General features: G+C 42.1%; 1 protein-coding gene across 7 annotated transcripts in view; it reads right to left on the bottom strand.

The window, feature by feature from the left end:
• PRR5 (proline rich 5) overlaps window positions 1-27315 on the bottom strand; it is a 68775-nt gene that overhangs the window by 18288 nt on the left and 23172 nt on the right. For 4 of the 7 annotated variants that reach the window (XM_015870282.1, XM_015870299.2, XM_015870290.1 and 1 more), the window contains 6 exons: window positions 21347-21460; window positions 13046-13126; window positions 7850-7898; window positions 7137-7194; window positions 4855-4946; window positions 2552-2692 (listed from right to left, as the gene is read on the bottom strand). In XM_015870282.1, coding sequence (XP_015725768.1) covers window positions 2552-2692; window positions 4855-4946; window positions 7137-7194; window positions 7850-7898; window positions 13046-13126; window positions 21347-21450 — 525 coding nt within the window. In that variant the 5' untranslated portion in view covers window positions 21451-21460. Of the gene's footprint in view, window positions 1-2551; window positions 2693-4854; window positions 4947-7136; window positions 7195-7849; window positions 7899-13045; window positions 13127-21346; window positions 21607-27315 lie in introns of all 7 variants that reach the window. The other 3 variants (XM_015870254.1, XM_015870261.2, XM_015870244.1) reach the window with 1 other exon arrangement.

The raw sequence follows: 27315 nt of genomic DNA, 5'->3' as shown, positions 1-27315 counted from the left end.
TCAATAACCACACAGAGGCCAACAAAGTTGCTCACGTGCTGAAGCCAATGAAGCAAATCACATTCAGGTAAAATGATTACTCATTGGGCTTTGCTGGATCAGCAGCCTCCTGAATAAAGTCCAAAGACTGCTGCTGCTTCTATTTCCTCTTTAAAAAGCTTCCTTCTCCCTCCATAAGGAAAGTGTCTTCTGCCAGACTGACAGTTTTCTACCTTTACTCTGTGACAAGATAATGCATGAGCAGTATCAGATGGACCCTGTACTAGTTACCAAACCTCTGCTTTTTTATTCGAGTCTAACAGGCCAGACTGGTACATGTACGCATGTGCCTTTGTCAAACTGTGACCTTCAGCTGACATTACTGCTTCTGTCCTGAAGAGTATGATCTACTCTAACTGCAGAACACTGTCAGGGACAGAAATGGGGAAATTTCATGACAAGTTCAACACTTTGTCCAGGGCCAACACCACTAGAACTATCTTCCAGCCATGGGAATCTGCTGCAGTGTCACCGGGTTTCTTATGAAAGTGATATAGATAGCAGACAGAAGAGGGATTAAACAATGCCTACACCAAAGCATTTTCTCTCAGTCTGAGATGCTTATACACACAAGATCACCATGTACTTTCTGGGCAGCTGAACTGTTCTCTTGCTTCCAGCCATGTTCACATATTGCGTTAATCTATCTCAAGGAAATTCCATTATTATATCACAAGCATATAAAAATTGCTTTTGTTTAATGTGACTTTGCACTTGGGAAAAAGTCTTTGCTCTGAAGTTCAATTATTGACAAACACGGCTAAGCATGTAAATAGCTCTTTCCCAGATCCTCTTCTGATCTTTTCCTGTAATTTCCATTAGATTTTAAACCACAAGTTTGGCAGAGCCATTGCCAATAAAGAACTTTCACCATCCCCACCACAAAACTGTAGGTAACATATGCAGAAATGAACACCCAAGGGCAAATTCCCTCTCATTTTTTTTTATTGATTTCCACCGACATTTTTGCAATGGGAATGGATTTGTCCTTTTAACAGATATCCAACTTGTTAACTCTTTTGGTTGTTGAAGGAAGCAGATTTGTCAACAAACTGTTTATTGTAGCACTCATCCTGGCAAAGGACTCCGCAAGAACCTTCTGAATCAGGATGTTGTTCATTTCCTAACTCACCATGGAATTCATTTGCAGCAGGATCGTGCCCATAGCTAATGTAGGTCCTTTAAAGAAGAAACCACAACAAAGCTAGCAGATCTGTCAGTAATAACACCTCTGAAGCTGGTTTCCAATGGGCAGTTTACCTTATGTCTAAGAGAGGAGGCTTGGTAGAAAACCTTCCTGCGATTAAGATTTTCATAATAGTATTCTCTCATGTGGAGTCTCTGGTGTCTATTAACACAGTTGGGTTCACAGTTCAATTATGTGAATTCTTTGAAGTCTCATTATGCAGTTAAGCTCATACTCCAGTTTTTCCCTGAGGTTCCTCTCCTCTCGCCAGACATTAATTTCCAAGGAACTCACAGGAATCTTAATATCTCTGATATCAATGTCATTGTATCACAATCAGCCTTCAGTTTCAATAAACATTTGGTGAGAGGGAGTCTAGGGAGAAAGGTAGTAAGCAGCAACTGGGTTGTCCTATCATGTAAATACCTTTTGTTGAGAAAACTAAGTTAAAACACCATTATACACCTCAACAGATGCACTCTGTAATCACCTGAGTGAAACACCATTTCTTGACTAAGTGGAGATCATCGTACTTCTTGTTCCATTTTCATCAGCAGCCTTTAGGTTATCAAGCTCTTTAAAACCATTCCAGATGCAGTACTAATTCATAGCGGTGACAAGCGAAGAATAATTCTAAGTGTGAGAAACCATATCCTTTTGTTTGCTATGAATCTATTTGTTTATTAAAAAAATAACCAGTCAAGAAAATATCAACTCCTGGGTCTCTCCCTCTCTGTTTCGCCCTCCTTCTCAACACAAGGCCATGCCTTTCTTTAATTAAGAAAATATGTTTTATATTTTATACACTTGCCTTTTGACCTGAATTCCTCCTTGTGTTTCTCTTCATTACTAAAAACCTTCTAACACAGAAGGCAAATACCAGTATTAGGTCTTCATGTTATTGTATTCACAGTTCCGATTAAATTTCATTCTAGTGACTGAATATGACTGTAAATTGTGATTTTGTTTTGTTGCCTACTCCAGATGTGTATCTTCTTATCCAGAACAGCTAATGCAGTAACACATAGCACTTCATGAAAGTCATGTTATTACTACATACTCTGGCCTTCTTGCAAAACTTCTTATTTTATGCCTTATGGTTTCAGAACCACCGTGTACTCTTGGAGCCCCTGAATCTTAGGCATGCAGCCTGAGACTCTGCAGTTCCAGACATGATCAAGACTAAGTTTAATTACATAGAAGCTATAGAATTTTGGATAAGAACATTTCAGTGAAGGATTAAAATCAGAAGCCACTAAAGCAGTCTTGAGCAATACAGTAAGGAAAGACAGATAAAGAAAACAGTCAGAAAAATAATCGATGTACCTGGAGTATTAGCAGCATTTGAATAATAGAAGGTGGAACTCTTGCTCTGGAACGTGATAATGCATCTTCTAGTTTAATGTTGAGGGTAATTATATTCCTAAAGTGCAGAAGAGCCAGCTGCCGAACTGAGGGTTCCTTCCCCTTGGAACAGAAAGAAAGAAAAATAAATAATGAATGTTGTGAAAATGAGTTTCCATGTCTTTCCTCCCCTTCTGAAGGATTACAAGAATGGTAAGCCTGAGTGAAAAGCAGAGGAAATACAACAAAGGACACAGAGCAGCCCACAAATCTGCACAGTCAGTTTGATTCAGAAGTTCTGAATGCTGCAGACAATGAATGAGTACAGCTATATATGAAGATCATGAGATATGGGGGAGGAGGTGTGGAAATCTTACCTGAGTGCAAGATATATAATAACATATTGTACTTTAACATCAATAAAACATATGGTACGTTAAATAAAAGAAAGAAGGGATGAAAAAGCACGGCTGGATTTCCAGTATTTCTCAAGATTTTGAGTAGTGGCTGGGTACTCTCTTCAATTTATGGTATAATTCCCGACTCAGCCCACCTGTGGGTCCAAATGTCCTCTTCAGTTTTGGAGTTTTCAATATAAGGCAAGGACTGAGCTGAAGTCTCATATTACATTCTCCAAGATACCTTTCTTGCAGTACAAGAATCACACCTCACTTAGAAAAATCTGATCTGAAAAATGTGATGCTAGATTTGCCCACAAAGATTAATAACACATCTTTTATGCCCGATGAGAAGTTGCAAAACTGTTTCAGTTGCTGGGATTAGGGCTTTTTCCTTGGACATATGTAGTTGTACATAAATAATCTTGCCTGCAGTTTTGAGTGCTGCCACTCAAATACCAAACCTTCTGAAAAGTCTGGTTTTCAGCTAGTACTGATGTAGCATAGCTTAGAACAAAGGCTGACTCCTCCATACCTTCATTCCTTTTCATTTTGTGTAAGTATTTATACTAGTGTAAAGACAGCCCCCAAATCTGCTTAAATTGCCAGTGAACAGAATTACCAAGAGCACATGAACATCAGCTAGGTTTATGGAACCTAGATCTAATTGAAATTACCTGGGACCAAGGGCTTTTATCCCCGGTTTCTTTGAAAATTAAAGCAATTATTTCCATTTGAAAAATAAAAATATTTGCATTGAGAGGTTATTTTCGAATGTCTCAAGAACACAACACTGAAAAGAGTTGTTTGGAGCAATCTTCAAATACGTCTGAGTTCTAATTTAGTTAAGCACTTTTTAAAATCAGGTTGAGAACCTACCGACACTACTAGGTTCCTAAACACTTTGGATTTAGCTTATGTGTCACTATGAAAAACCATGCTGTTCTAACAGATTTAAATATCAGCTTCTCTCAACCACTTTAAACTTTCTACTGGGCAGACACAAGCCTGTGAACTAGCACTATACATGATTTCAGAGCATTTCCTTTTCAGAATCAAATTTGCTGTAAAGTTGCAACTCCTCCACTGACTTCATATGTCATGCCTGCAATTAACTCAGTTAATTGCAGAATGGTAATACTGATGACCTCTGCACAATCACTTTAGGCATAATGTCCAATCAGCAAAATTGAAGAAAGTTTCCAAAGCTTTCCCAAATATGTTTAAGCACTGAACTCCCAAATAAAACCTATAGGTATCCAAGAGTAACTCTAGAAGGTCACTTATAACTATCTGGGACAAATTCCCTTAGGACTTCAGTAAAAACACTCTTTTGACCATCACTAAGTAAGAAGTCTGAGCCCTCATTCAAATCAGACCAAGTACCTAACATGGATTATAAATTACTGGAGTCAAACTCTTAGCTCAGGTTAACTTGTCTAATTTTACTGACTACTGTTTTCCATTTTAAGTAGTATAGAATTTAACCTCCTTCTCAAAAGTGGAGGTACTTCACAGATATTCTTATGGCAGAGGAGGAAATGTGTGTATTGAAGTCAACACAGCTCCACTTATTTCCCTGTGCGCATATTTTAGTTTATCATTCATGACCTTTGGTGGACTTCTAGTGTGTGCTGACATAAGGACCAGTCATCCTACCTGTACTCTATACCTATTTTCAAAGTTCCCCTTCATCTTTCTCACCCGAGCACTTCAAATCTCTGTTTGCATAAGTGACTTATTTGCATAACTTGTCTATACAGAACAGCTGTAATGGAAGGTTGGCCTGAGGAGAGAGAGTTTAGGATTGCATCAATCTGTTGATGAACAAGTAGGGTTGCTTTTTCTGGTTTTTCAAGATTCTATAGTAACAGTGTAATTTTTCACCTGCACAGGATAGAAAATAGCCTGAAGCATGGGCAGGACATCACTGAAGAAAAAATCCCAGGTTTCAGCTAAGGTATCCAGCAGTTTCTGCCCTGCAAAAACATGAAACAAATTACTCAACTGTTTTGGTTTTAATCAGCTAACTGAAAACGTGACTCTGCGAGCTCTATATGAAGATGAATCATTTGGAAGATACTTTCAGAAGCAAAGAATTTGTATTCCTTTCAAAATATCAAAGAATTCAATATTTGGGCACCCAGCTTTGTGGCGGGTATTTTGAGAGAGGCACAGGGTCACCAACTATGGGATGGACTCTACAGCGTTGCACCTCTGATACTAGGAAAACCAGATTCCAGCTCTAGAAACGCACATTGACCAGAAACTCAAGAAATATGGTAATATAAAAGTTTCTGCCTGAAAGATCTCTGCCTCTGAATTAGATTCCTGAACTGCAGCTACCTTCCCATATCCTTTAGTGACTTGACATTTCCATGTATTTTTTCCAAGCACGTTTTTGGTCAACTTAATAGTTAACAGCAGTTCAGATCATATTTTAAAGAGAAAAACATGAAATGATTCACCAAATTAAAAAGAAAAAAATTAAAAAAAAAAAAAATCCCAGCTTGCTGAAAGTTTGTATTTAATAAAAACAGTCCTATATTTGAAAGCCACTTAGTGGTCTTATGTTCCACTTTATTTTTTTCTCAGCACAGACATCAAACATCAGCGGTATTATTTTTTGATTTTCAAGCTAGTAAAGCCTTCAGAGCAAGGGACTGGACTTTGGTAGTTCTCTGCATCTAATTTGCCAATTTGATCCTTAAAAATGACTTTCTTTGTAATTTACAAAGCAGCTACAAAGACCTTGAAATCTTTACAGCTCTATTTGTGCTCTCCAAGCTGTTATTTCATATAACTGAAGAACTCAGTGTTCCCCTCAGAAGAGTTTGAGTACTGTAATGTGAAATTTGTTCTCCTTCTGTTGCGTTCTGGGCCTTTGTCTTTTTATCAGAAAAGTTGGATCCTATAGCACCATCTCAATCCCATCAACTGTGCTGCCAGTAATGAAAGGTCACATTTAAGATTTACAGATAGCTGAAACAAATGGAAATGGATGCCTCCAGGCTACTGCTAAAACAGTATATTTATACTAAGCGATATTATGACTGCAGCTCTGCTTGAGGAAAGCCACATTTCTTCAAAAAGACTCTTCAAAGATCTTCAGACAATTTACATATTCAATAATCCTTGGAAATATTCCAAAATCATGTCACTTTCTGATGCTGTAATGCCTAGCCAACATCTAAGACATAACAGCATACTGAATAACACATCTAAAAGCTGCAGAATAGCACAGGACATGAAATGGGGGTGGTCATCAAAGGAAGCATTGGTTGAAAGCTGACCAGGCAAACCAAGCCCTTGCTGTGTTTTTCCTATGCACTGTCCCTAGCACATTGAGAAGGTACCTTTCTTTCTGTATTCACACAGATTCATTCAAAAACTACTCTGGCTCAGGTCTTCGTTGCAGTGCTTACATTGAAAGGAATGAGTGGACCCAGAAATGTCGACTGGGTAAAAAATACAATTGTATCAGTGGGAACTAATTCTAATGGACACGTTTCTCCAGAATTGCATAGACTGCATAGACACAAATGAAAAAAAAAAATATGTAAAATAAAAAAGCAGAAATTGTTTTGCACTCATAAATTCATCCCCTGCCTCTGTATTCTTCTATTTTAAATTTGGACTTGACTGTTCCAAACATAAAAGAAACTACCTTGATGTTTACTTCCACAAGGTGACACCTCCAGAAGGTGCAGGCAGATAAATGGAGCCTTGACAGTGAAAAAGAGACAGCATCTGACCTCATTTATGTAAGCATGAATCCAAAACAACTCTTAAAGCAACCCACAGCATTGCTCTCCATTTTGACAGGTGCTTCAACTAATTTGCATCCCAGAGTTTAGATTTTTGTTTATTAAAACACATCATTCAGTCTTTCCTCTTTTCTTTAATGCTGAGTAGACAGTAATTGGAGAAAGAAGTGCCTACATCCGAGGTATTAATTCTTTACTCTCTAGCTGCTCTGGATGGTCACTTCTCCCTGATGAAGGTCAATGGGAACAACATCGTACGTCAGAACAACATAATGGAGGAATAGACTGAATCCTCTTAATCCACAGTACAAGGGAATTTGCAGAAAGAACTGAGCTGCCTTCAGGATGCATTGCTAAAACTCCTCTGACAGACATAGATAGCTATACTAAAATTAAAGATACCTTCATAAAACCGGATCTTGTCTCTTAGGATCACCATGCCTTTTGTGAGCAGCTGATTCTGTAAATAAAATATAAAGTTACTCAACTGTATACTTCCCTCTAGCCACCATATTTCATACTTTGATTTTTCTTAGTTTCTGACAGTAGACAAGGTTTCATTTTGATGATCAAATACAGGAGGACTTTTCCTGCCATGTCCAACTTGCTTGGGACACATTTCAAATAATGCTCCAGTCTCCTACTGCTTGCAGGACGCAGCACCCACTCTGTGCCATGCAAAGTGCTCCTTGAATTCAAGTTGCTGACTCACACTGCATATATTCTGTCTTGTAAAGGAATACTGCTTCAATAGACAATAGGTACCTATGACTAAACTGTCTTTTCTAGGAACTATACTTACAATGAAATTAGTTGCTTTATTCAGGAATTTAAATTTTAAGTTACACGTGAATGTCTGAAATCTACTGAAAGATGGTAGTGCCGTACAAAAACACTGACTGCACAAGGCTACTACAGGCACTGGGCCTTCACTATCTAAATGTGTATATGAACCCCAGATCTCACTTACTCATAAATAACAACAGAGAAGTCGATGGAAATCTCTAAATGGTTTCGAGTGACTCCATATTGGCATTTAGAGCAGGTGAAAGGATTTTTCTCAGTACTAAATTAAAAAATAAATCTGATTTAAATGAAAGAAAGCACACACCTACCTGTAAATATTCAGTGAAGAAGGATCCCAGTTCTGTTTTCAATAACTGCCTGTATAAAACGAATAAGAAAAGGACCTCTGTAATCAACAAACTGTATTAGCTACATGCTGTATGGAAAAAGGGAAGATACTAATAACAAAATATTTTCATACAGCCTGTCAATAACGCTTAACTAAAATTCTAACAAACAGGGCCAACAACACTAAGACGCTCAACCAGCTTTTCTGCGAGGTGCAAAATACCTGCTGTTCTTTTAGGCGGTTCATTACATGAACACATATGATAAGAAACTGAAAGAGGATGCATTCCATCCTACATCTAACTCTATTTTAAAATGCCTGAGCTGTTCTCCTTCTGTGCCAGGGTTGGACTGGTGTCTGGCATTGCAAATGTGGGAGAAGTCTTGGCTTTCTGTCAACGTGGCTGAGCCAACAAACAGGCACATAACAGAGCTGAGGTGTGCTCACAGCCAGATAATCTGTTCTGTTTAACTCTACAAAAAGAGCCATGACAAAATGTTCAGAGAGAAACCTGAGACAAGATGATGTTCTGCAGGTTTTGTTGCAAGAATGAAATATGGCGAGATTTCTGAAAGGGGTCATGATCTAAAAATCAAGTCAAAATCTAAAGACCCGCATCCCCTAGGCAACTCAATGCTTTGATCACTTGTGTAGTTATGTAATTACACATTTGGTAGCAAGTTATCATCCACCCCTTTGGGTTACAACTTTAATAAAGAAATAAGTAATTAAATTATTATAACTAGTAACAATTTTATATTAGCAGTGTGACTCCCCTCTACAAGAATCGTCAAAATAGATCCAGGGAACTACAGGCCAGCCAGTGTGATCTCAGTGCCAAGGAAGGTTATGGAGCAGATCATCTTGAGGGAGATCACATGGCATGTGCAGAACAACAGGGCCATTAGGCCTAGCCAGCATGGATTCATGAAAAGCAGGTCCTGCTTGACCAACTTGATGTCCTTCTATGATTGAGTGACCTGTCTGGTAGATGAGGGAAAGGCTGTTGATGTGGTCTACCTAGACTTCAGCAAGGCTTTTGACAAGCCCATGGCTTGGACATGTATACTCTGCTAGGTAAATAACTGGCTGGAGGGCTGGGTCCAGAGAGTGGTGGTGAATGGAGTTAAATGCAGCTGATGGTGCTGGAGGACTTCAAGGAATGTTCAGATATTGTACTGAGGGACATGGTTTAGTGAGAAATATTGGTGGTATGTAGACAGTTGTACTAGCTGACTTTGTAGGTCTTTTCCAAACTTGGTGATTTTATGATTCTATGACTATATGCACCTGGACTGCTTGACACTAATCAGCAGCACAGTTACATTAACACCTCTGGTTACAGGGTAGAAAAATTGACAGCACAATTAATGCGTCTTGCCCTTTGAATCCCTAATAATACAGACACTTCACACTGCTTAATTAATTTCTAGTGAAACAGTGAGGCCCTCAGGCCACAACAGAGCACTGCTGTTTGAAGTTCTCAGCACCACATTCATTTAAGAGATCCACAACAAAACTGGACAGAAGATATTGCTTGCTCTTTATTCTTCAATCTTAATTTAATTTCCTTTAACAAAAATCAATTAGGTTGTCATCTGTCAAAAGCTGGAAAATTCAGATTGCTGAGTAAATTTATCTAGATAAGTGGATGTCATAGTGGAATCCAGGTAAAAAACTGATTAAAGCTATACGAGATCACTGACCAGACAGAAGAATTCAAGTGCATCTGATTTTGCTGACAGTCATTATGCAGTTTTATGATGCTTGTACATCATTATTATCAGACTTTCATTGCCTGTTTAATGACTTCATAAATTAATTTGATAGTAAAAATGTGCATAAAATACACTAAAATAGCTCCTGTCTTTTTTTATCTTCCTGTTGCTGCTTCCTTGGTTCGTTTGGAGATTCTCTTGAAACATTACTCAGTCTAAGACAGTATTATAACTGATTACAACTTTCATAGCAATTAGATTATATGTAGGAAATATAAGGATGTGATTTTACTGGATTTGAACTTTTGCTACAAAAGAGGAAACACCACCAAAATGTGCTGTGTTTGCATCAAACCATTATCTTCAAACTCAAAAAAAAGGGAGCTATAAATGTGGATTCATCTTAACACAGGATATTGTGCTTCCTTTGCATTTCCCTTACTTTAGTGAGACTGTACAGACTCGTACCCATTGACCCTTATTAAGCAATCAGCACATAAATAATCAGAGTATAAAGCCTGTACATGTGTATTCAGGCTAGGAAGCTATATGTAAGTATTTGCCCATGTACATGATACATGGTAATTGAACACTGTGACATTCCTGAGTCAAAATGAAGGTGCACAGACATCACAGGTGTAATGAAAGTGCTCAAATATTAACACTTGGTCTGTGAGTCAATTGGGTATTCAAGGTTTAACTATGAAAATATTCCAGAATCTACTCCAATTAAAGTGTCAAAACAAAAACTGATTTTACCATTCAGTAAATGCTGAAAAAGCTTATGGACACTAGGTTAATGATAATCCAAACACTCCCATACTCAAATTTTGCTCCATGGAAGTAATGGTGATTTGTTTCATTTTGTTTATGTACTTCTTGTGCAAATGCATCTAAAACAGTCTTAAGGCAAACACAGGCTTGTCCCAGTTTTGAGGTCATATTTATGAACTAGATATTTTTACACTGAATACTAGTATTAACCAAAATAAAGCATTTTGAATTAAATATCAGTAGTAGTAACTCAGATTCTTTTTGTATTTTTGAAGTTGGTAGTTTCTTTGTTATGGTTTGAGCTAAATTTAAGTGAAGTGAAAGGTCTGAGTTGCCAGTCAGGAGGTCCCACAAAGTTAATAACTGTGATCAGCAGTACAATGAAGAAACCAGCAGGAGTGCAGCTTCAAGAAAGAGGCCACATCTGGACGTGTATACAAACAGGCTCAAAAAATACCACTATCATGCTTTCTTCTACAGACAGAGCTTTCTGTACTCTTAGTCCATTTGCTGTTTTCTCATCTTAGAATTCCATATGAATGAACTGCATGCAGGACACACACCAAGAAGCTTCACCAAGAAGTCCAAGCAATCACTGAGAGAAAGGGTGGAATTTGGCAATGAATTAAAAGGATGTTCAAGCTGAGTAGAAGTGAGAGGAAACAACCTCTAGGCTCCTTTAAGTAACCTGCTCTTGCTTTCCAGGCTATAAGGAGAAGGTCATTTACATTTACTGAACATGATTCTCTCTAGGGGCTGGATTTTATCTGCTGGGGATCAAATACCTGGGGCAGGGACACAACTGTGTGAACCAGCCACAAAAGCCATGCTGCAAGCCATTACACATTCACTCACATCGCAAGTGATGCTGCTGATGTCTTGTTTCTGGCAGCACCTTTCTATATTGGTTAGATTTTATAATATTTTGTCCGTCAGTTCATGTGTGAGTCACCAGACGTAGTTCCTCCCAAAACAGCAAAGCTGAATGATCAGCCAAGATGACAATGCAGCAGCATTGTTCTTACGCTAACAAAGGAAATGGGCCTATCATGCAGCAGCATAATCCATCACAAACTGGGGACAAAAAACAACAGTCTGTTTGTAGTCAGCTTGCCTGTTCTGTTGCCTCTGATGTTACAGTTAAACACAGCTGTATTAGCAAGTATCACAGGGCCTACACTCAGGTGAATGAATGCAAAATCTGAGTACTGCTCAACAGGTAACAGCTATTTTACTTCTGTTTATTGGTCCATGCAAGATTATACTTGTCTCATCAGCGGATAATTTCCTTTTCCTCTTCTGTTCCTCACCAGCAGACAAGCATCCCGAGGCAAGTGCAATGGACCGGGAAATCTCAGCCCAGAACGACCATTTTCTGTCATTCAGATGAAGCTGGAGAATCCTAGCTTCACTTACAGTAATGATCAACCATTATTCCAATAACCAACTCAAAATGATTGATGGATCATGCTAACTGACAGCCATCCTACAAAATCTATTCTCTGAATGTCATTTTCTCCCCAGTGAAATAAGAAATAACTGAAGAATAAGTTTACTTTAATTTCAGAAAGACAAAGAAAGAGGAAAAAAGAGAGAGCTCACTGGCCAAGTGCAATCTGCCTGGACTTCTTTGAAGATACTCCCACAATTATCCAGATTGGGCCAGCATTTTCTGGATATTCTATAGGTATTGTCACACCATGGTGCATAGACAGAGCAGGAATAATTATGAAGTGATAGGGAGTCATTGAGGATTTATCTGAAGGCAGAGAGGGAATACAATAAGCTGTCTGTCTTTTGTAAATGCAGCTTGTTTTCCATTGCTTACTCTTCAAAGCAATGGGATGCGTTTCTAAAAGGAAATGTCCTACCTTGCTCTTGTCAGTGAGACTGAGTTTAGTAAATAATAATAGATGTTGTAAATCCATGTTATTAGCTAATGGGTTGGTAGATTTTTCTTTGTAACAAAAACTTAAATGACTAAAATGATGCGATTTTCACCTTTTCTTTATACAAAGAAAAACCCAACAGCCTACAACATTACACACTTCACTAGTCTGTATTTAGTCTATTGCAAACAGTATCAGCACAGCATGAGGGAGAAACAGGAGCCTTAAGTTGTGTTACTCAGGTCGCTCTGCTGAAAAGACAGCTTTATAGCATCTAGAGCACATTCAGTTCACACAGAAGGAGAAGCTAGATGGAAGGAACTCCTAGGCACAATGTCTTCCCTTGTCCTGTTGCATCGAGTGCTTGGAGGTTTTACATCCTTCATGGATGCAAAGGAAGCACCTTAGAGATAGGCTCAGCACCAACAGAAAGTATAATTGCAGTGGTACAGAGCTGCATTGCTATGCACTCAGGATGGGATCCTGGTTTTTCCTTAGTTTCAAACCAACATAACAAGATTCAGAAATGATCAATTCTCCCCATAACTCAGCCTACCCTCTACAGAAGGAGGAACCCAGTTGTCTCTACACATCAAGGTGCTGCACATCAGCACATCTATTCAGCCAATCCTCAATGGATTGTACTGACTGCAATGACTACTGGGGAAAAAAGAAAACAAAACTAGACAAAAAAACAACCCACAATATTTCTGTAGAAGATTTCAACTGCAAGTCCTAGCAAATCGTAATGTGCATGCCAGCTAATAACACCCTGTGTAGAGCTGAGTCACTTACCTGACTCCTTCATTGAGGTTGTAAAGTTCATGATCGGGGAGACCCTTACGCTGGAACACAGCTATTACTCCATTGTGGATACTGAAAGAGGACAGGAGGAGTCATTAGCACCAGAATATTAGCATTAGCAAACCAGCATTTGTCAAGTCTGGACACTGAACCTGAAGCTTAATTCACGAATAAAGCATTCATTTATTAGAGCAGGGTTACTGGAATCTCAAAAACGATTAGCTCTTTATAACATATAAAAGGCAGAAACACTACACAACTATAAATTTTGAGGCAATTTATCTCTCGTTCGTTTTCAAGAATGGAGCGATAGAAAAGGGGCAGTGTTTACAGCAGTAGCCATTACAGAACATTGTACTGGTTCTCAAAAATTTGTGCTCTTGCTCCAGCTAAAGGCAAACCAAGGCTGCATAAAAAGAACAGCAGGTGGAGAGTTTCTGAGGCAGACAGCAACAAACGGAACTACATGCTAACCATCTGTCCTACAGCAATGCTCCCTTTTCATTTTCAGTGATGTATGTAACTGTTCCGAAGCAGATGTTTCTTATTGGTGGTGATTTTCTTCTGTAATGAGCCACAAATGAAGCTATGATTGAGAGAGGCAGAATTCTCTAGCTCAACAGAAAGCCACATCTCCAGCACTGTCTGTAAGTGGAGCACATGGCCACCATCCCCACAAATACTAAGATGCTGAATGACAAACCCCTGCAAAGTGTTGCACATTTTACAGAGCAATCCACATGCGTGGCAGAGATGCTTACCAAACCCACGAATTTAACAAGACCACACCTCAAAAGGTTACTGAAATGAGTTCAAGTGCTTCAGGATGAAGCCCTGAAATGCTCCTGAAACACAGAATGCAATTAGTGTGATGACACATCAGTCTAAATCACTGAGCTGAGGTCTGAGGGCAAAGGTAAAGAATTGCTAGTGAAAGATGAGACCAAGCCTGTTCCAGTACAAGCAGAAGGAAGGTAGAAGTCTCCTTCCCTTTCCCATCCCAATTCCATCTATTTACTGCTTCACAGCAGACTTCATCTTTGATTCCAAAAGAAAAGAACACTGATACAGTCTTCCCATCTGTTAGCTAATCCCCACTCTTGTAGATGCTTGGCAGTTTTTGCCACATTTAAGCATGGAGCTAAAATCCTCAAAATACCAAGGGCTTTAAGGTTTCAGCTGGGATGGAAGGACCACCTTCAAGCAACCCCATTAAGGCTGAGTTCAGCCTTTACTTGACAGGCACACAGATTTGTCTAGTCAGGAGGTATGAGGATTTCAGACTGCCCTATCTAGTGACAAAGAGATGAAGTGAGTTCTCGCATAAGGTCTCCAGACAGAGACAACCTGATTCTCACTGGTCTCAGGAGGATTTCCAGGTGCATTCAACAGCATCCTGCAAGGCCAAGGGATCACTACAGTGTCACGGCTTGTGGTATTTTCTGCTTAGAAGAAGATGCAGAGGGTTAGTGGGAATCGTAGAGACCCACATCAAACTTCCTCACGTCCACAATAAAACAAGCCCTTCTAATGCTTCCTGGAAGCAGAGGAGCGAGCTGGCAGATAGGACTGGAGACCCAACAACACCAAACAGCAAAGAGAAGCTCAGTTGCATTCATCTGTGGGTAAAGGACATCAAAAGTGACAGCTGAAGGATACAACACATGGGGAGAAATGCACAAGGAGATCCAAATAGGAATTGCTATTGTCTTCTCTCTCTTGGTGCTAAGCACACCCACACACGCAGCAGCCACCCTTTTCCCCCATGCACTTATGTGCACAGACACAGACATACATGATAATCTAACCCAGTTTATTTTGGCTGGCTCAAGCAATCACATTCCATTTACAACTATCTGAAAATTGGCAGCTAAATGTCTCCAGTATATAGCAAGGTGACTCGGGTATTTTAATATTATGAGTAATATGCAAAGCACAATTAATGTAGTGAATAAAACAAGCAGTCTTTACACGCTCTTCTGATTCGGAAATGAACTTTGCAGTTCCTGCCATCCTTCTGCAGAGAGGAATGACTAAACCTCTCTCCTAGAAGCCAGTATGCTCTCGCTTTCTCTCTGGCACTTTTCTAAACGAGAGGGAGGTTTACTCTTCCAGCCTAGCAGGTCCATCATAATCCCTCAGAGAAATAACACAGAGAAAGATTTTTTAATGAGAACTGCGAGTTGCAAGCACCTATAAACATCCTAGTGATGACATTTCCATCTGCCTTGGATCCTCCTTGCAGTGAGGGATGGCTGCCTAACCCACAGGACAAATCTTGTCCCTGCTGCCCTGCCTTCCCATCCCAACCAGCAGTGCATTCATTCAGGATGCAGAGATGCAGTAACAGTGTGGGCACACCCCCGTGGTCTGCCCCTCAATGTTTGCTCAGCATAATACAGAGGAGTCAGAGAAAGAGGAATGCTATTGATGGTGTAAGCTGGTGTCAGAGTAATAAAAAGCTGTAATAAATCCTTTCGGTAAATGTAAGCTAATGGAAAAAAAAAAAAAAGCCAGCAAATCCAACTGTGCTTAAAGTAATGCTATGGTTTCCTTAATGAGTGATTGTTTAAAAGGGTTTAGTCAGATCAGTACAACCTCTTGGTGCAAAGAAAGCCTGAGCTGCTGCTTACACACAAGAGTTCTGCAAGATGCTTGAGGTGGGTGGATCACTTGTGCCTGCAACCAACCTCCATTGAGATTTAAGTCATGATGTACATAATTAAACTTACATTTTAATGATTATGCTAAATTGGAAATGCTTTGTAAACTGCCTTCTTTAACTCTTTTACATTATGAAAGTTAATAATGGGTGTACTCATGCACTGATATTACTGTGAACACCATCCCTGGAGCTGAAGTGCATGTAAATGTGTGCTCAAGGTGAAGAAGAAAGCAGCACAGATGACAAGAAGCACAGAGCCTAAAAGAAAACAAAAATGGGTCTGTTCCCAAGCTACCTATACTCGGTACCAAATAAGGCCGTAATCTCCAATCAAGACAAGACCCCATATGATTTTAAGCCCAGGGTTAGGAATGTTTCTGGTTTGCTATGTTGCACCAATGGACGCATTTTCCACATAACTGCCCACACAACCTCCTAGTCCTGCATTACTGTGCTTTCTCCAGTTTAAGGAAACGAGCAATTTCATGCAGAACCCAATCAGCATCTTCTAGTAGAGAAGGGGACTGGAAGACACTGTGCACCCGAGCAGTAAGCATGTGAAACATGCTACCATACTGCAAAAGAACACAAATCTCTGGGTTACAGAACTATTGCATTTTTGGAGAGTACAGTATTAATTCATATGCCAGCTCCTCAACTAGCAGGACCCGGGGGGCAAACTAGACCAAGAGCTGCAGCACTCAGCCCTGGCTTCCCCACTGTTTACATTAACATGGAGGGATATGGAAGATGCAAATCTCTTTGTGTTTGACACTCACTGTTGACACTCTCAGCCACCCTAATAGTATAAGTGCCAATGCAGGGAGGGTGGGGCTTATTTTTCTGATTTATACCTGATAGAAAGCCCTTGCCCATGCAGCTCACTATCACCAACACACACACTTTGTTTGAGTCACTAGCTGAGCACCCAGACACCACCACTGTCTTTTGCCCCACTGCCAGCTACTCCAGCCCTCAAATACCCCCTGTCATTTTTAAGAATCCAAAAAGGAAAAACCAGTGATCAAAACACTGTTCTCTGTCTTCCATAACAACCTCATATGTAAGCTTCAAGTGTGGGACAGATGAATGGACAGTGAGGTGGACCGAGAACAAGCTAACCAACATTGCTCAGAGGGTTGAAATCAGTGGCACAGTGTTTCCCAAGGGTCGGTACTCAGCCTGGTCTTCTTCAATTATCTTCATCAGTGACCTGGATGAAGGGATAGAGTGCATGCTCAGCAGGTTTGCTGATTATGAATCTGGAATGAGTGGCTGATACACTAGAAGGCTGTGCTGCCATTCAGTGAGACTTGGACATGCTGGAGAATTGGGTGCAGAGGAATCTGGTGAGGTTCAACCAGAGCAAGTGTAGAGTCTAGACCCCAGGAGGAGTAAATATGCACACATCACAACAGGATAGGAACAGACCTGCTGGAAAGGAGCTCTGCGGAGAAGGACCTGGATGTGCTGGTGGATAACAGGTTGACCAGGAGCCACCAGTGTGCCCTTGTGGCTAAGAAGGTCAATGGCATCTATTGCAAAGGTCAATGCATTAAAAAGAGTGTGACAAGCAGGTCAAGGGAGGTGATCCTTTCCTTCTACTCTACCCTGGTGAGTCTACATCTGAAATACTGTGTCCAGGTTTGGGCTCCCCAACAAAGACAGGGAATTTTGAGAGAGAGTCTCACAGAGAATCACAAAGAACATTAGAAGTCTGGAGCATCTCCAGGAGGAAAGGCTGAGAGCCCTGGCACTGCTCAGTCTAGAGGAGACTAAGATCTTACCAATATTTATAAATACCTAAAAGGTGAGAGTCAAATGGATGGGCCAGGCTCTATTTAGCACGGCTCAGCAAGAGAATAAAGGACAATGGACATGAACTGGAACACAGGAAGTTCCATCTGAACGTGAGGAAAAATTTCTTTACTTTGAGGGTGACAGATCATATGTCTCAGAGAGGTCGTGGAGTCTCTTTCTCTGGAGATACTCTGGACACTTTCCTATGGAACCTACTGAACCTGCTTGAGCAGAGGAAGTGGACTAAATGATCTCCAGAGGTTCTTTCCAGCCCCTACAATTCTGTGATTATTAGACTCTATCAGATCAGAAGCAGTTTGCCTGCAGAGCTGAGAAACAACTGCAATAGGTGACTGCCTGTTTGATCCAACCAGACCACAGCCTCAGGTTGGGACTGCCTGTCAAAGCACGTGGTGTGGCCCAACATATTACTTGTGCAAAGCATACAGGTGATTTTTGTTCTCTGAAGCAGTCATTAGGTTCATATGCAAGCAGCATGTGTAAAAATATCACTGCACTTTTTATTCAGGGTTTGCAAATTTCTTTAGGTGAAATTGATGAATATAAACAATATCACATAAATGATCACTCTCTGCTAGCATCAAAGAGTTAAGAGAAAATGTTTTTGAAAGGGAATAAATGACTGAGGGCTCCTTTTCCTTTGGACAGTATTTGGAATAGATGATTTGCAATAATTAACCTGATAAAACTCCTTGAGGACACCCCAGCTCCAGAAGATACACTCATTTTTCTGAATTAGCTTAATTCAACCTGGACAATCCCACTTTCAGAACAGCTTCAGTCCAGCTGGAACTCTACAGGCTTTGTCCTTGTCAAAGGAACATTGCATCTGCTAGTCCACTGATGTCTCTCAAGTTTCTAGCCAAGGTAAAGCAATCTGCAAAGCGGGATAGGCTGTAATTATGCACCAGATCATACAACTGAAAGTAAGCTGGTCTGCGAAACTGTCAGCTAAATAAATACTAAATACTGGAAGAAGGAAGTTTTCCCAGTAGAAGTAGTTATTGCCATACAAACTATATCTATTGAATATGGAATTGGCCTGGAATGTTTTTTCCACTAGAGAAGCCTCACCGTGATCTGAAAAAAAAACAAAAACCCACTCACATTTCATTAGGAGATGAAATGTGGTTCCTGTGACTGTAAAAATTACTTTACAGGAAGTTATTGCACACATTACAACCCTATAAAATTACCCCAAACCATAAAACTCTGATTCTGCATGTCTGTTTGGCTTTACTGCTGGCATCACTGCCACAACAGGCATCTCATGTTTGTGCTCTTTGCTTTTCCATCACCACCTCCTACTCCTTCACACTCCCCTTGACTTCCCCATTTTCACACAGCAAGAAGACAGAAGCACCTTCCACTGGAGGTTCTTCCACAGCAGAGCCTGGACAGCATCAGCCCTATCTGGGCAGTCTGTGCTGGCTTGCTGAGAAAGAAAAACTTGCTGCATTTTATTTGCCCCAGCAGCAAGCCGAGGATTACAAACCCTGGGTTTCTTGGTCCGATTGGTTTAGTCAGCACTCAGCCCTCAGCTTTTGCCTGAAGCAGAAGAGGGCGGGGAGTGGGGGAAGGAATTGCAGACAATTCTAGTGAAAAAATCTGAGCTATTTTAATCCAATGCAAATTCTGTGAGCTGTAATGAAACTGCATTGTTCCACTATGTTGCTGCGGGTTGCTAGTTAACATGCGACCTGTGAGCTGATGCACTGATCTTCTGTGGTTCGTGGGAACGCAGGCTCGGAAGAAGCTGTGATATAAAGCCTGATTTGCAGCTCATCACCGATTTCTCATGATCCAGCAGCGCCAAGAATTTTTACAGCACTTCCATTTGGAGGTCATGGAAAGGTATTACAGAGGAAGAAATTGTCCTTGCCTTCAACAGGCACTGCATTCCCCCTTGCGAGCCCTGTCATTAGATTTCAGAAGGCAGCAGTCTCTGGGCTGTGAGGCAGCAGAGGGGATGTCTCTGGGCAGCCGGGCTGCAGATACACAAAGCCTGATGGCCGAAGAGGGACTGCAGGTCCTTGGCAGAGATGGCCCACCATGACTGAGCAGTAGTCTACAGAAGGTCCCACCAATGTGACTGCATTTTGGACTTGCTCCATCTCAAAGCGCAACACCACCAGCCCCACGCAGGGCAGAGCCTGCCATGAGGCTGTGTTTTCCCCCTCCCTAAAACCATTCTGATGTACTGAGTACTGCCTTTCTCCAAAGCAGATACCCGCACGGCACGCCCAGGCACAGCTGCTCCCAAGAAAACAAGAACCGACAGTGCATTTCAATATAGCACAGCCAGGACTGGCGAGAGGGGCTAACTCTTCTGGTGTGTCCTGACTTCCTTGATCAGCAAGATCTCGTGCTCAGTACTGCAAAGAACACAGCAGTACATGCAATTTGTTCATGCTAGCTCTTTGTTGGGGTGTGCTATTGCATCAGAAATAAAGGGCCTTCCCTTTGTCCCTGCAGCACAACCCGCTCACCATCTGCACGGCTTGTTGCAGTTCCAGAGAGTTGCTAGTGCGGACATGGAGATGCCCGCTTGGTTTGCAAGGCAGCACCAGGTGTCTTAAGGCCCATGCCACCAAATGGTGGGAACACACGGCACAGCCACCAATGCATGGGGAAAGGCAGCCCCAGCAGAAAGCAAAGCCGGGTAGGGTTCACACAGAGTAGTGGCACGGCTGCTCACAGACACCTCCGCCTACACCAGGCAGTACCTCCCCTCCCCGCTGACTCCTCCCCGAGTACCACCACCATCAGAACACAGGAAGCATCTCTGAGACATTCGAACAGCAATTTTCCTGGGCAGGTACCCAGCCTCTTCTGTCACCAGTAGAGTTTCACCGCTCACGTTTGTCATAAGACACAGTGATGGGTGACAGGGATGGGAGATGTGATATTTTGAAGTCTTATTGTAATTGCTCAAAACTGAAATACCTTTAAAAACGTCTCTATAGTTCCCCAACATTTTTCTTCCTGTGACCTCCGGACAATTATAAAACGTGAGTGAAACTTCCCATGCAGTGACACAATCCTCAGGACTTAGAGACTTACACTCATCTCCATTCTTCATTCACTGAATCTCTGTGCTCAGTGGCTCATTCATGACCAAATGTTTGCAAGGTCTTTACCGAACAGCAATAAAATTCAAACATATAAGAACACAATGTGCCCAAAATGCACGTGCATGAACACACATATGAAGAGAAACAAACACAAACACCTTTTTGCACTGAACAAACTGCTTACTGCATCAGCCATCAGCAATACAGTCATGTGGATAAAAATAACATATATATGATTTTTAACAACTGTATATATACACATTAAATATAATGTATATATAATATTTTTAATATATATGAATGTGTGTGTGCGTATATATATATATATATATATATATATATACACGTATATATGTGTATATATGAATTCTAGTAATTGTATATATTAATTTTGAGTAAAATAAACCAAATCCTCTTTGAATGAGAATATCCAGATGGACTCAAGGACTTATATGCAGTCAGATCCTTTGCAAGGAGTCCTTGCCCATCACAACGGAGGGGCTGAGCCATCTGCAGGAAGCACTGCTTGCTGTCAGCCTGCAGAGAAAGTCTAACAGCAAGGTGAATACAAGCTGCTCTGGTCTTTTGCTGGAGTGCATACCCATGGAATACACCAAGGCAGAGCCCAGCTAGTTCTCACCCATGCAGGGTGCCAGCAAGCCAGGCTGCCCGTGCCTTCTTGGCACAGCACGGGGCAGCATGGGGACGGCAAGACACAGTGCAGGAGCTTACCTGTTCCAGGTAGCGTTGGAGCAGGCCCGTCGCTGCTGGGTCCCCCGCTCATCCAAGGCTGCCTGCTCTCTCTTGCCCAGATCACTGAGGCTGGGCGAACTCATGAACTTCAACCTGCGAAGAGTCCTCATGGTCAAATGTGTGTTTGCGCGTGGCAGCTACAGATACACCATCCTGTTTACACACACACACGCGCAGCTGGAGCAGCAGCAGCAGCAGCAATGCGAGCAGTTCCCTCCGTTTGCTGTTCAAAAAAGAAACTTAAAAAAAAAAGAAGAGAGAACCAGTCTCTACGGAGCACACCTCTGCCAGCAAGAAAACAAACCTTTAATCAGATCAACTCTGACGTCATGAACTGTGGTTAATAATTTCTCCAGTCCTTTTAAAAAACAAAAGCCGAGCTCCTGGCTGCGGCTTAGGCACTTTGAAGGGGCCCCTATAGCCCGCGGCCCCCAGCACGGGGCTGTTCCCACCCCAGAGCCAGGGCCCAGAGCCCTGGGGCGCTCCACCTGCCCCGGGACCTGCGCTCCCCTGGGGCCCAGCCCTGCCAGCACTGCTCAGCCCGCCTCTCTGCCTTCGTGATGGAAATGAAACTGGAGGGCAACAGACACACACACACAGAAGGGAAAAAAAAAGAAAGTGAAGAAAAAAAACAACACCCAAGCAACCAATACTGACGCACCGAGAGTTTATTGGAAAGTTTCATAACTGCCTGTGCCCTGCCATGTTACAACACCGCACTCATGTGCTCTCGCTGCCTCACTCGTACAGACATACATACAGTACCGCGGCACCAAAAGAGGTCACATGCAGAACAGCTGCAGGATGGAAACTGGAAGCGTGGTTTTGCTCTTTTGAGGAGTTTTTGGTGAGTCTGATGCCTGGTCTTTCTGTCTCTTCATAGAATAAGGTAGCAGCTGCATGACTTGGGGCATAGGAAGTTCCTATAGAAGCCCCAGGTGCCTTATCTTCAAAGGAGAAATCTCTCAGAGCACAGCACTGGCGCTGAGGCTGTGCTGCTACAAGATCCCACCACGCTCAGTTTGCTGCCTCTCACTCCAGGTTCTGATCTGAGCCCAGGGGAAGAAGCCAACAGAACTGTGACATCTCCCTCAGAAAGTAAGCAGGCTGCAGCAGAGTGAGTTGCAGTGCAAAGACCGCTCCTGTTGCTGCAAAGCATCTGGTGAGAGCTGCGAGGGCTCCCTTGCAGAGAAGGGGGCTGCAGTACTGATGTTACTTTCTCCTTTTCTATTTTCATCTGTGATAACTTATTGTCTAGATCCAGGCTATAAGTGGATTTCTTTGTGCTCAGATAGTATCTCAAGGCTGTTATTACAGGAGAATTGGTTTTTTGGTGTTTTTTTTTTTGTTGTTGTTGTTTGTTTTTTTTATATCATGAGATCTGCCCTCTCTGCATCAGTTATTGAAATATCTTTTTACCTTGCATGAGTTTTAGTAGCACTAGTTTTATCCACTGTTTGGGTCAGTGCTAATCCTCATTGCCCTTTCCAACCCAAAAATATGAGTACACAAATGAGCACTGCAGCAGACAACATGTATCACTGCACTCTGGAAGGGACCTCCAGCTCCAAATCTGACTTATGGACAAAGGCACTGCTATTCCTGGTCTCTTCCAGATGTGTGAATCCCTCAGACAAACAAACAACAATCTACTATGTACACAGCCACTAAAGGAAACAAACACAACAATATACTGCTGTATTCTGAGGAATGAGACAAATCAGACACCAAAAATAGGCACGGCAGAACACTGCTTTGTTCACAGAGGATGAAGGACACCCGATTTCTGTGGACAACACAGCCAGCAAGAGCAGGGAGCATGACTCAGCCTGAGCTTCAGGTGAAGCTTTGGACAAAAGTGCACCTACGCCTTTAAGGGACACAACTAGTTAGACAAACTTGTGGCAATAGGATTCTTTCTAATTTCATTTTCCACCTAGCTTGGTTGCTTTTGTGCTGCTCACGTGCTGTGAAATCGATAGGCCTTGCAAATGTTATTATCCTGAATTAAACCTCTGGAATTTTTTAACTCATAAAGCACCAAGTCCCAAGAGAAGAAAAATCATAGAATCATCATAGAATCATAGAGTGGCCTTGGTCGAAAAGGACCACAATGATTATCCAGTTTCAACCCCTATGTGCAGGGTCGCCAACCACCAGACCAGGCTGCCCAGAGCCACATCCAGCCTGGCCTTGAATGCCTCCAGGGATGGGGCATCCACAACCTCCTTGGGCAACCTGTTCCAGTGTATCACCATCCTCTGTGTGAAAAACTTCCTCCTAATATCTAACCTAAACCTCCCCTGTCTCAGTTTAAATCCATTCTCCCTTGTCCTGTAAAAACAAAAATAAATCTTTTTCTCTCTGTATGCTGAAATGTTGCTCAGCAGCCAGACTGTTTTCATGCTACCCCCTCCTTAGCCAGCACTAGACTCAGCATCTATCAAGCAAACAGCACACAGGAAAAGCAGCATTCCAGTTTCCTGAAACATTTCTGATGGTAGTAGCAGAGGGCAGGCTTGGTCTGTGCTTCCTGCTCCTTTCTATGACTCCATCTGATCAAATGTTGACTTACGATAAAATTAATCACTCCCAACAAGTGTTACCTCGCCCATAATGACAAAGCAATACTTCACATTTATATTGTGCTGTACGTCCTGGCACATTTTTGACTTCATGGCATTCATTAATTCAGCCCGAAGAGCTCTGGGTAACTAAGATAGAACACAGGATTCGCACTTCGATATTCCCAGTAAAGAGGAGAAAGGTGAGGTGAACTGCAGGGCCACCCAGAGAGCAGGCAGCAGGGATGCCAAGGGAGCCAGGGGCTTGAAGCTCTTGGTCCAGCAAAGTTCCCAGGGGATGCTGCAGGGCCATGGTGGCCAGAGTGTGATGCAGGATGGAACTCCTCAGTGGGGCCTGTAGTGCAGCTGCTCCTCTGGAGTTACTTGTGAAGTTGTCACAGCCTGCACACAGCACCCTGTGCTAATGCCATTTCACTTGCAAGAAGCCTGCGGCTCAAAGGTTAAGTGATTTAAACAAAGCCTCAGAGCAGCAGGAAGACCCAGTGGCAGCACCTGCTCCCACACTTTCCCCCAGCATCAAACCAAGCCTGTCTCTACTCAGAGCTGCTTTCTTTCATATGGGGGCCCACACTCCATGGGTGACTGTGGTACATCCCTCAGTCTCCACACTGCCTGAGATGAGGCCTGCAGGCCTCAAACAACACACAGAGACACCAATATATATTGTATATGTATAATGACCCAGCGTAACTCTGCTGATGTGCCTGTAATGGCTGAATCAATCCTGTTGGGAGCTGGGGCTGAAAACACACTAGGAAATCCACAATATATGAAGTCCTTAATAAAGTTGCCAATGCTGTGACCACTGTGGGTCAGCTGTTCTGCTGACAGGTTAGCACTGCAGAAGCAATGGCACAACCGTGGGGACATAATGAGGAAGAGAATCTGCCATGTCAGCTCTATTCAGCACAGCCTTGGCAAATAAAAAGCAACTAAGGAAATACAAATTTTAACTGGAGAATATATATATATATATTTCCCCTTCTCTTCAGGGGAAGAGAACAGAAATCTTTACAGCAATCCTGAACAGCGCAAGCTCTGCAAGCAAAGAACGAAGAGGAAGAGTGCACCTATGGCAGCAAGGAGTTAAAAAGCTCCCCATTGCAGTTCTTCATAAAGCACACCACAGAACTTGGGGCATGCCTCAGCACATGCCAAAGCTCAGGAATCAGGCTTTGGAAAAATCACCCTTCTTAAAGGCACAGCACAGAAGAGCAGAGGGAGATGAAGCTGTCAGGAAAAGCAAGAAGAGTGGAAGGGAAAACGAACCTTATGACTCATCAGTTCCTTTGCTACAGTAGCCACATAAAGCTTCTTTATGGTCAGAAAACAAAGAATAAAGAGAAAAAAGAAAGTATAAAACCACATAGGGTCTGTTTACACCCTACTCCCTCCATCCCACTCATTTTGCAGCCCCTGGAGATAAAGGAACTCTCAAGGGCAGTTTCTGCCTGGCATTTTTGAGACTGGTCATAGGACAGCCTCAGCTTTACTGGCTGTTTCTTTTACTGCCCTCATCACAGCCAAGCACTGATTTATAGGGGGCACCTGGTCTTACTGGGCCCCCTAAGCCTCTGAAACACCTCCTGTGTATCTAAATTATCATGTAGGTTAGGGGAACTAAAGGTAATGTTGCAATCTAAACGAGCACAATGGTCAGATGCTCTCGGTTAAAGGACCTGTGCCAGTATGGCGTACCATTCACATCCCCTCCAGGCATGGGGTGGGCTTCCAGAGAGCAGATGTGCCCATGTCAGGTTTCACTGTTGCCTACTCACCAAATTCACAACTCATTGCAAACAGCATACATCATACAAGTGATATGAACTCCAAGGCAAGCACACAACTTGACCATTAAATGCAGTCAGCCTAGTAATTTTGATTTAGAAACCGAGGTCTTCAGAGTTCTGATCAATAAGCAAATCAAGTGTTTAAAATACTTTATTACAAGATCATGAGATAGTGAAAAATTAATCTTACAAAGTAACTGAGCTCATAACGCACATGACAATTTTTCTTCCTGAACTCTATGTGAATTCTTTCCTAAATTGCTTATCTTGCATAATTTTAATTGGATCCCAGAACACCATGACCTTGATCCAGCAGCTACAGTATCTCAGTGCTGTCATTTACAGTTATATATGGTACAGTACCTTCCAAATCTGTGAACCCTGGGAGATCGGAACTGTGTGCTGTGCAGGGCTATTTTTCTTCTACCCAAACATTTTTTTATTCAAGGTCTTCCAAGAGGTCTCTGATTGTCTTGGAAGGTCACCAAGATAAAGAACCCACTCTGGTAACTAGCTGAGTTCCTAATAAACTGCACTGCTGGCCAGCAGTTAGTTACAAGTGATATCCTGGTTTCACTATTAGTGTATGAGAACGCAAGCATAGCTGGAAGCACGAAGCATGCCTTGAGATTACTGCCACCTCCTGTGCATAAGTCAGGAAGGTCACTCCAGCACTGAGCAATGCAAGAGACAGCTCTGCAAATGCAGAGGATCTCTGACTCCACTGGTACTGTGTGGCTGTTACTTTAATGGTGCTATAGATCTCTGGAACAAAACTCCCAGCCCTGTAAAAGTCGCAGAAGCCTAGTCTTCAGTACAAAGGATTCGTAGAGAAAATTGATCCTTCTCCTTTGGGATCACAAGAATGTTTTTTTTAAATGAAAATCAGCCAGTTTTTAAAGATAACAGAAAATTGTATCATTTGGCTGAATAGTGGACTCTGTACTGTTTAGTGCGGTAGAGCTTTCATGAGGAACTTAAAAATAGTGACCTTGTGCCTTCTTTTCATACACACACGCTGAAACAGCCCCTGCAGACTGAGATACTTGGCCACAGAAACAGCAAGGATACAAAAGGCCTTCATCACATAAATGCCTGAGCCATCAGGCTTGCTGCTAATAGGGCCAACAGCTTGGAAGCCCACACAGACTGAGATCCCAACTCCTAAACAGAAAGCTGGAAGGACTTATTTCAAGCACTGCTCACAGACACTTTGCCAGATAGCTGGGATCCCAGTTCTGAAAGCCCTGGGACACAGTCCTAGGATGCATGGCTCCTTCATGCAGAAAATCCTAGGCCAAATGGTCCTGGGCTTGCAGCCAGCAGTTGCTTCAGTCTCTTCCTGTGAAAAATGCTTTATTTTGGGAACATCAATGGAAAGGAGGATAAACTGAAGATCTCTAATGAATGGAGTTGTGGTCAGTTCCACACTCAAACCTGGGTCTCAGTTCCTTTTAAGATATTTTGGCCTTTGGAAGTAGTCAGGCACCAAATGCCATCAAGCTGATGTTTTCAAGGCAAGAAACATCAGTTGCAGAGGGGAAGACTAGAGGAGAATGCACAGAGCTGTGCC

Source organism: Coturnix japonica, chromosome 1 (genome assembly GCF_001577835.2).
Source record: "Coturnix japonica isolate 7356 chromosome 1, Coturnix japonica 2.1, whole genome shotgun sequence".
NCBI classification, from domain to species: domain Eukaryota; kingdom Metazoa; phylum Chordata; class Aves; order Galliformes; family Phasianidae; genus Coturnix; species Coturnix japonica.
This window is presented reverse-complemented; position numbering and strand designations above follow the sequence as displayed.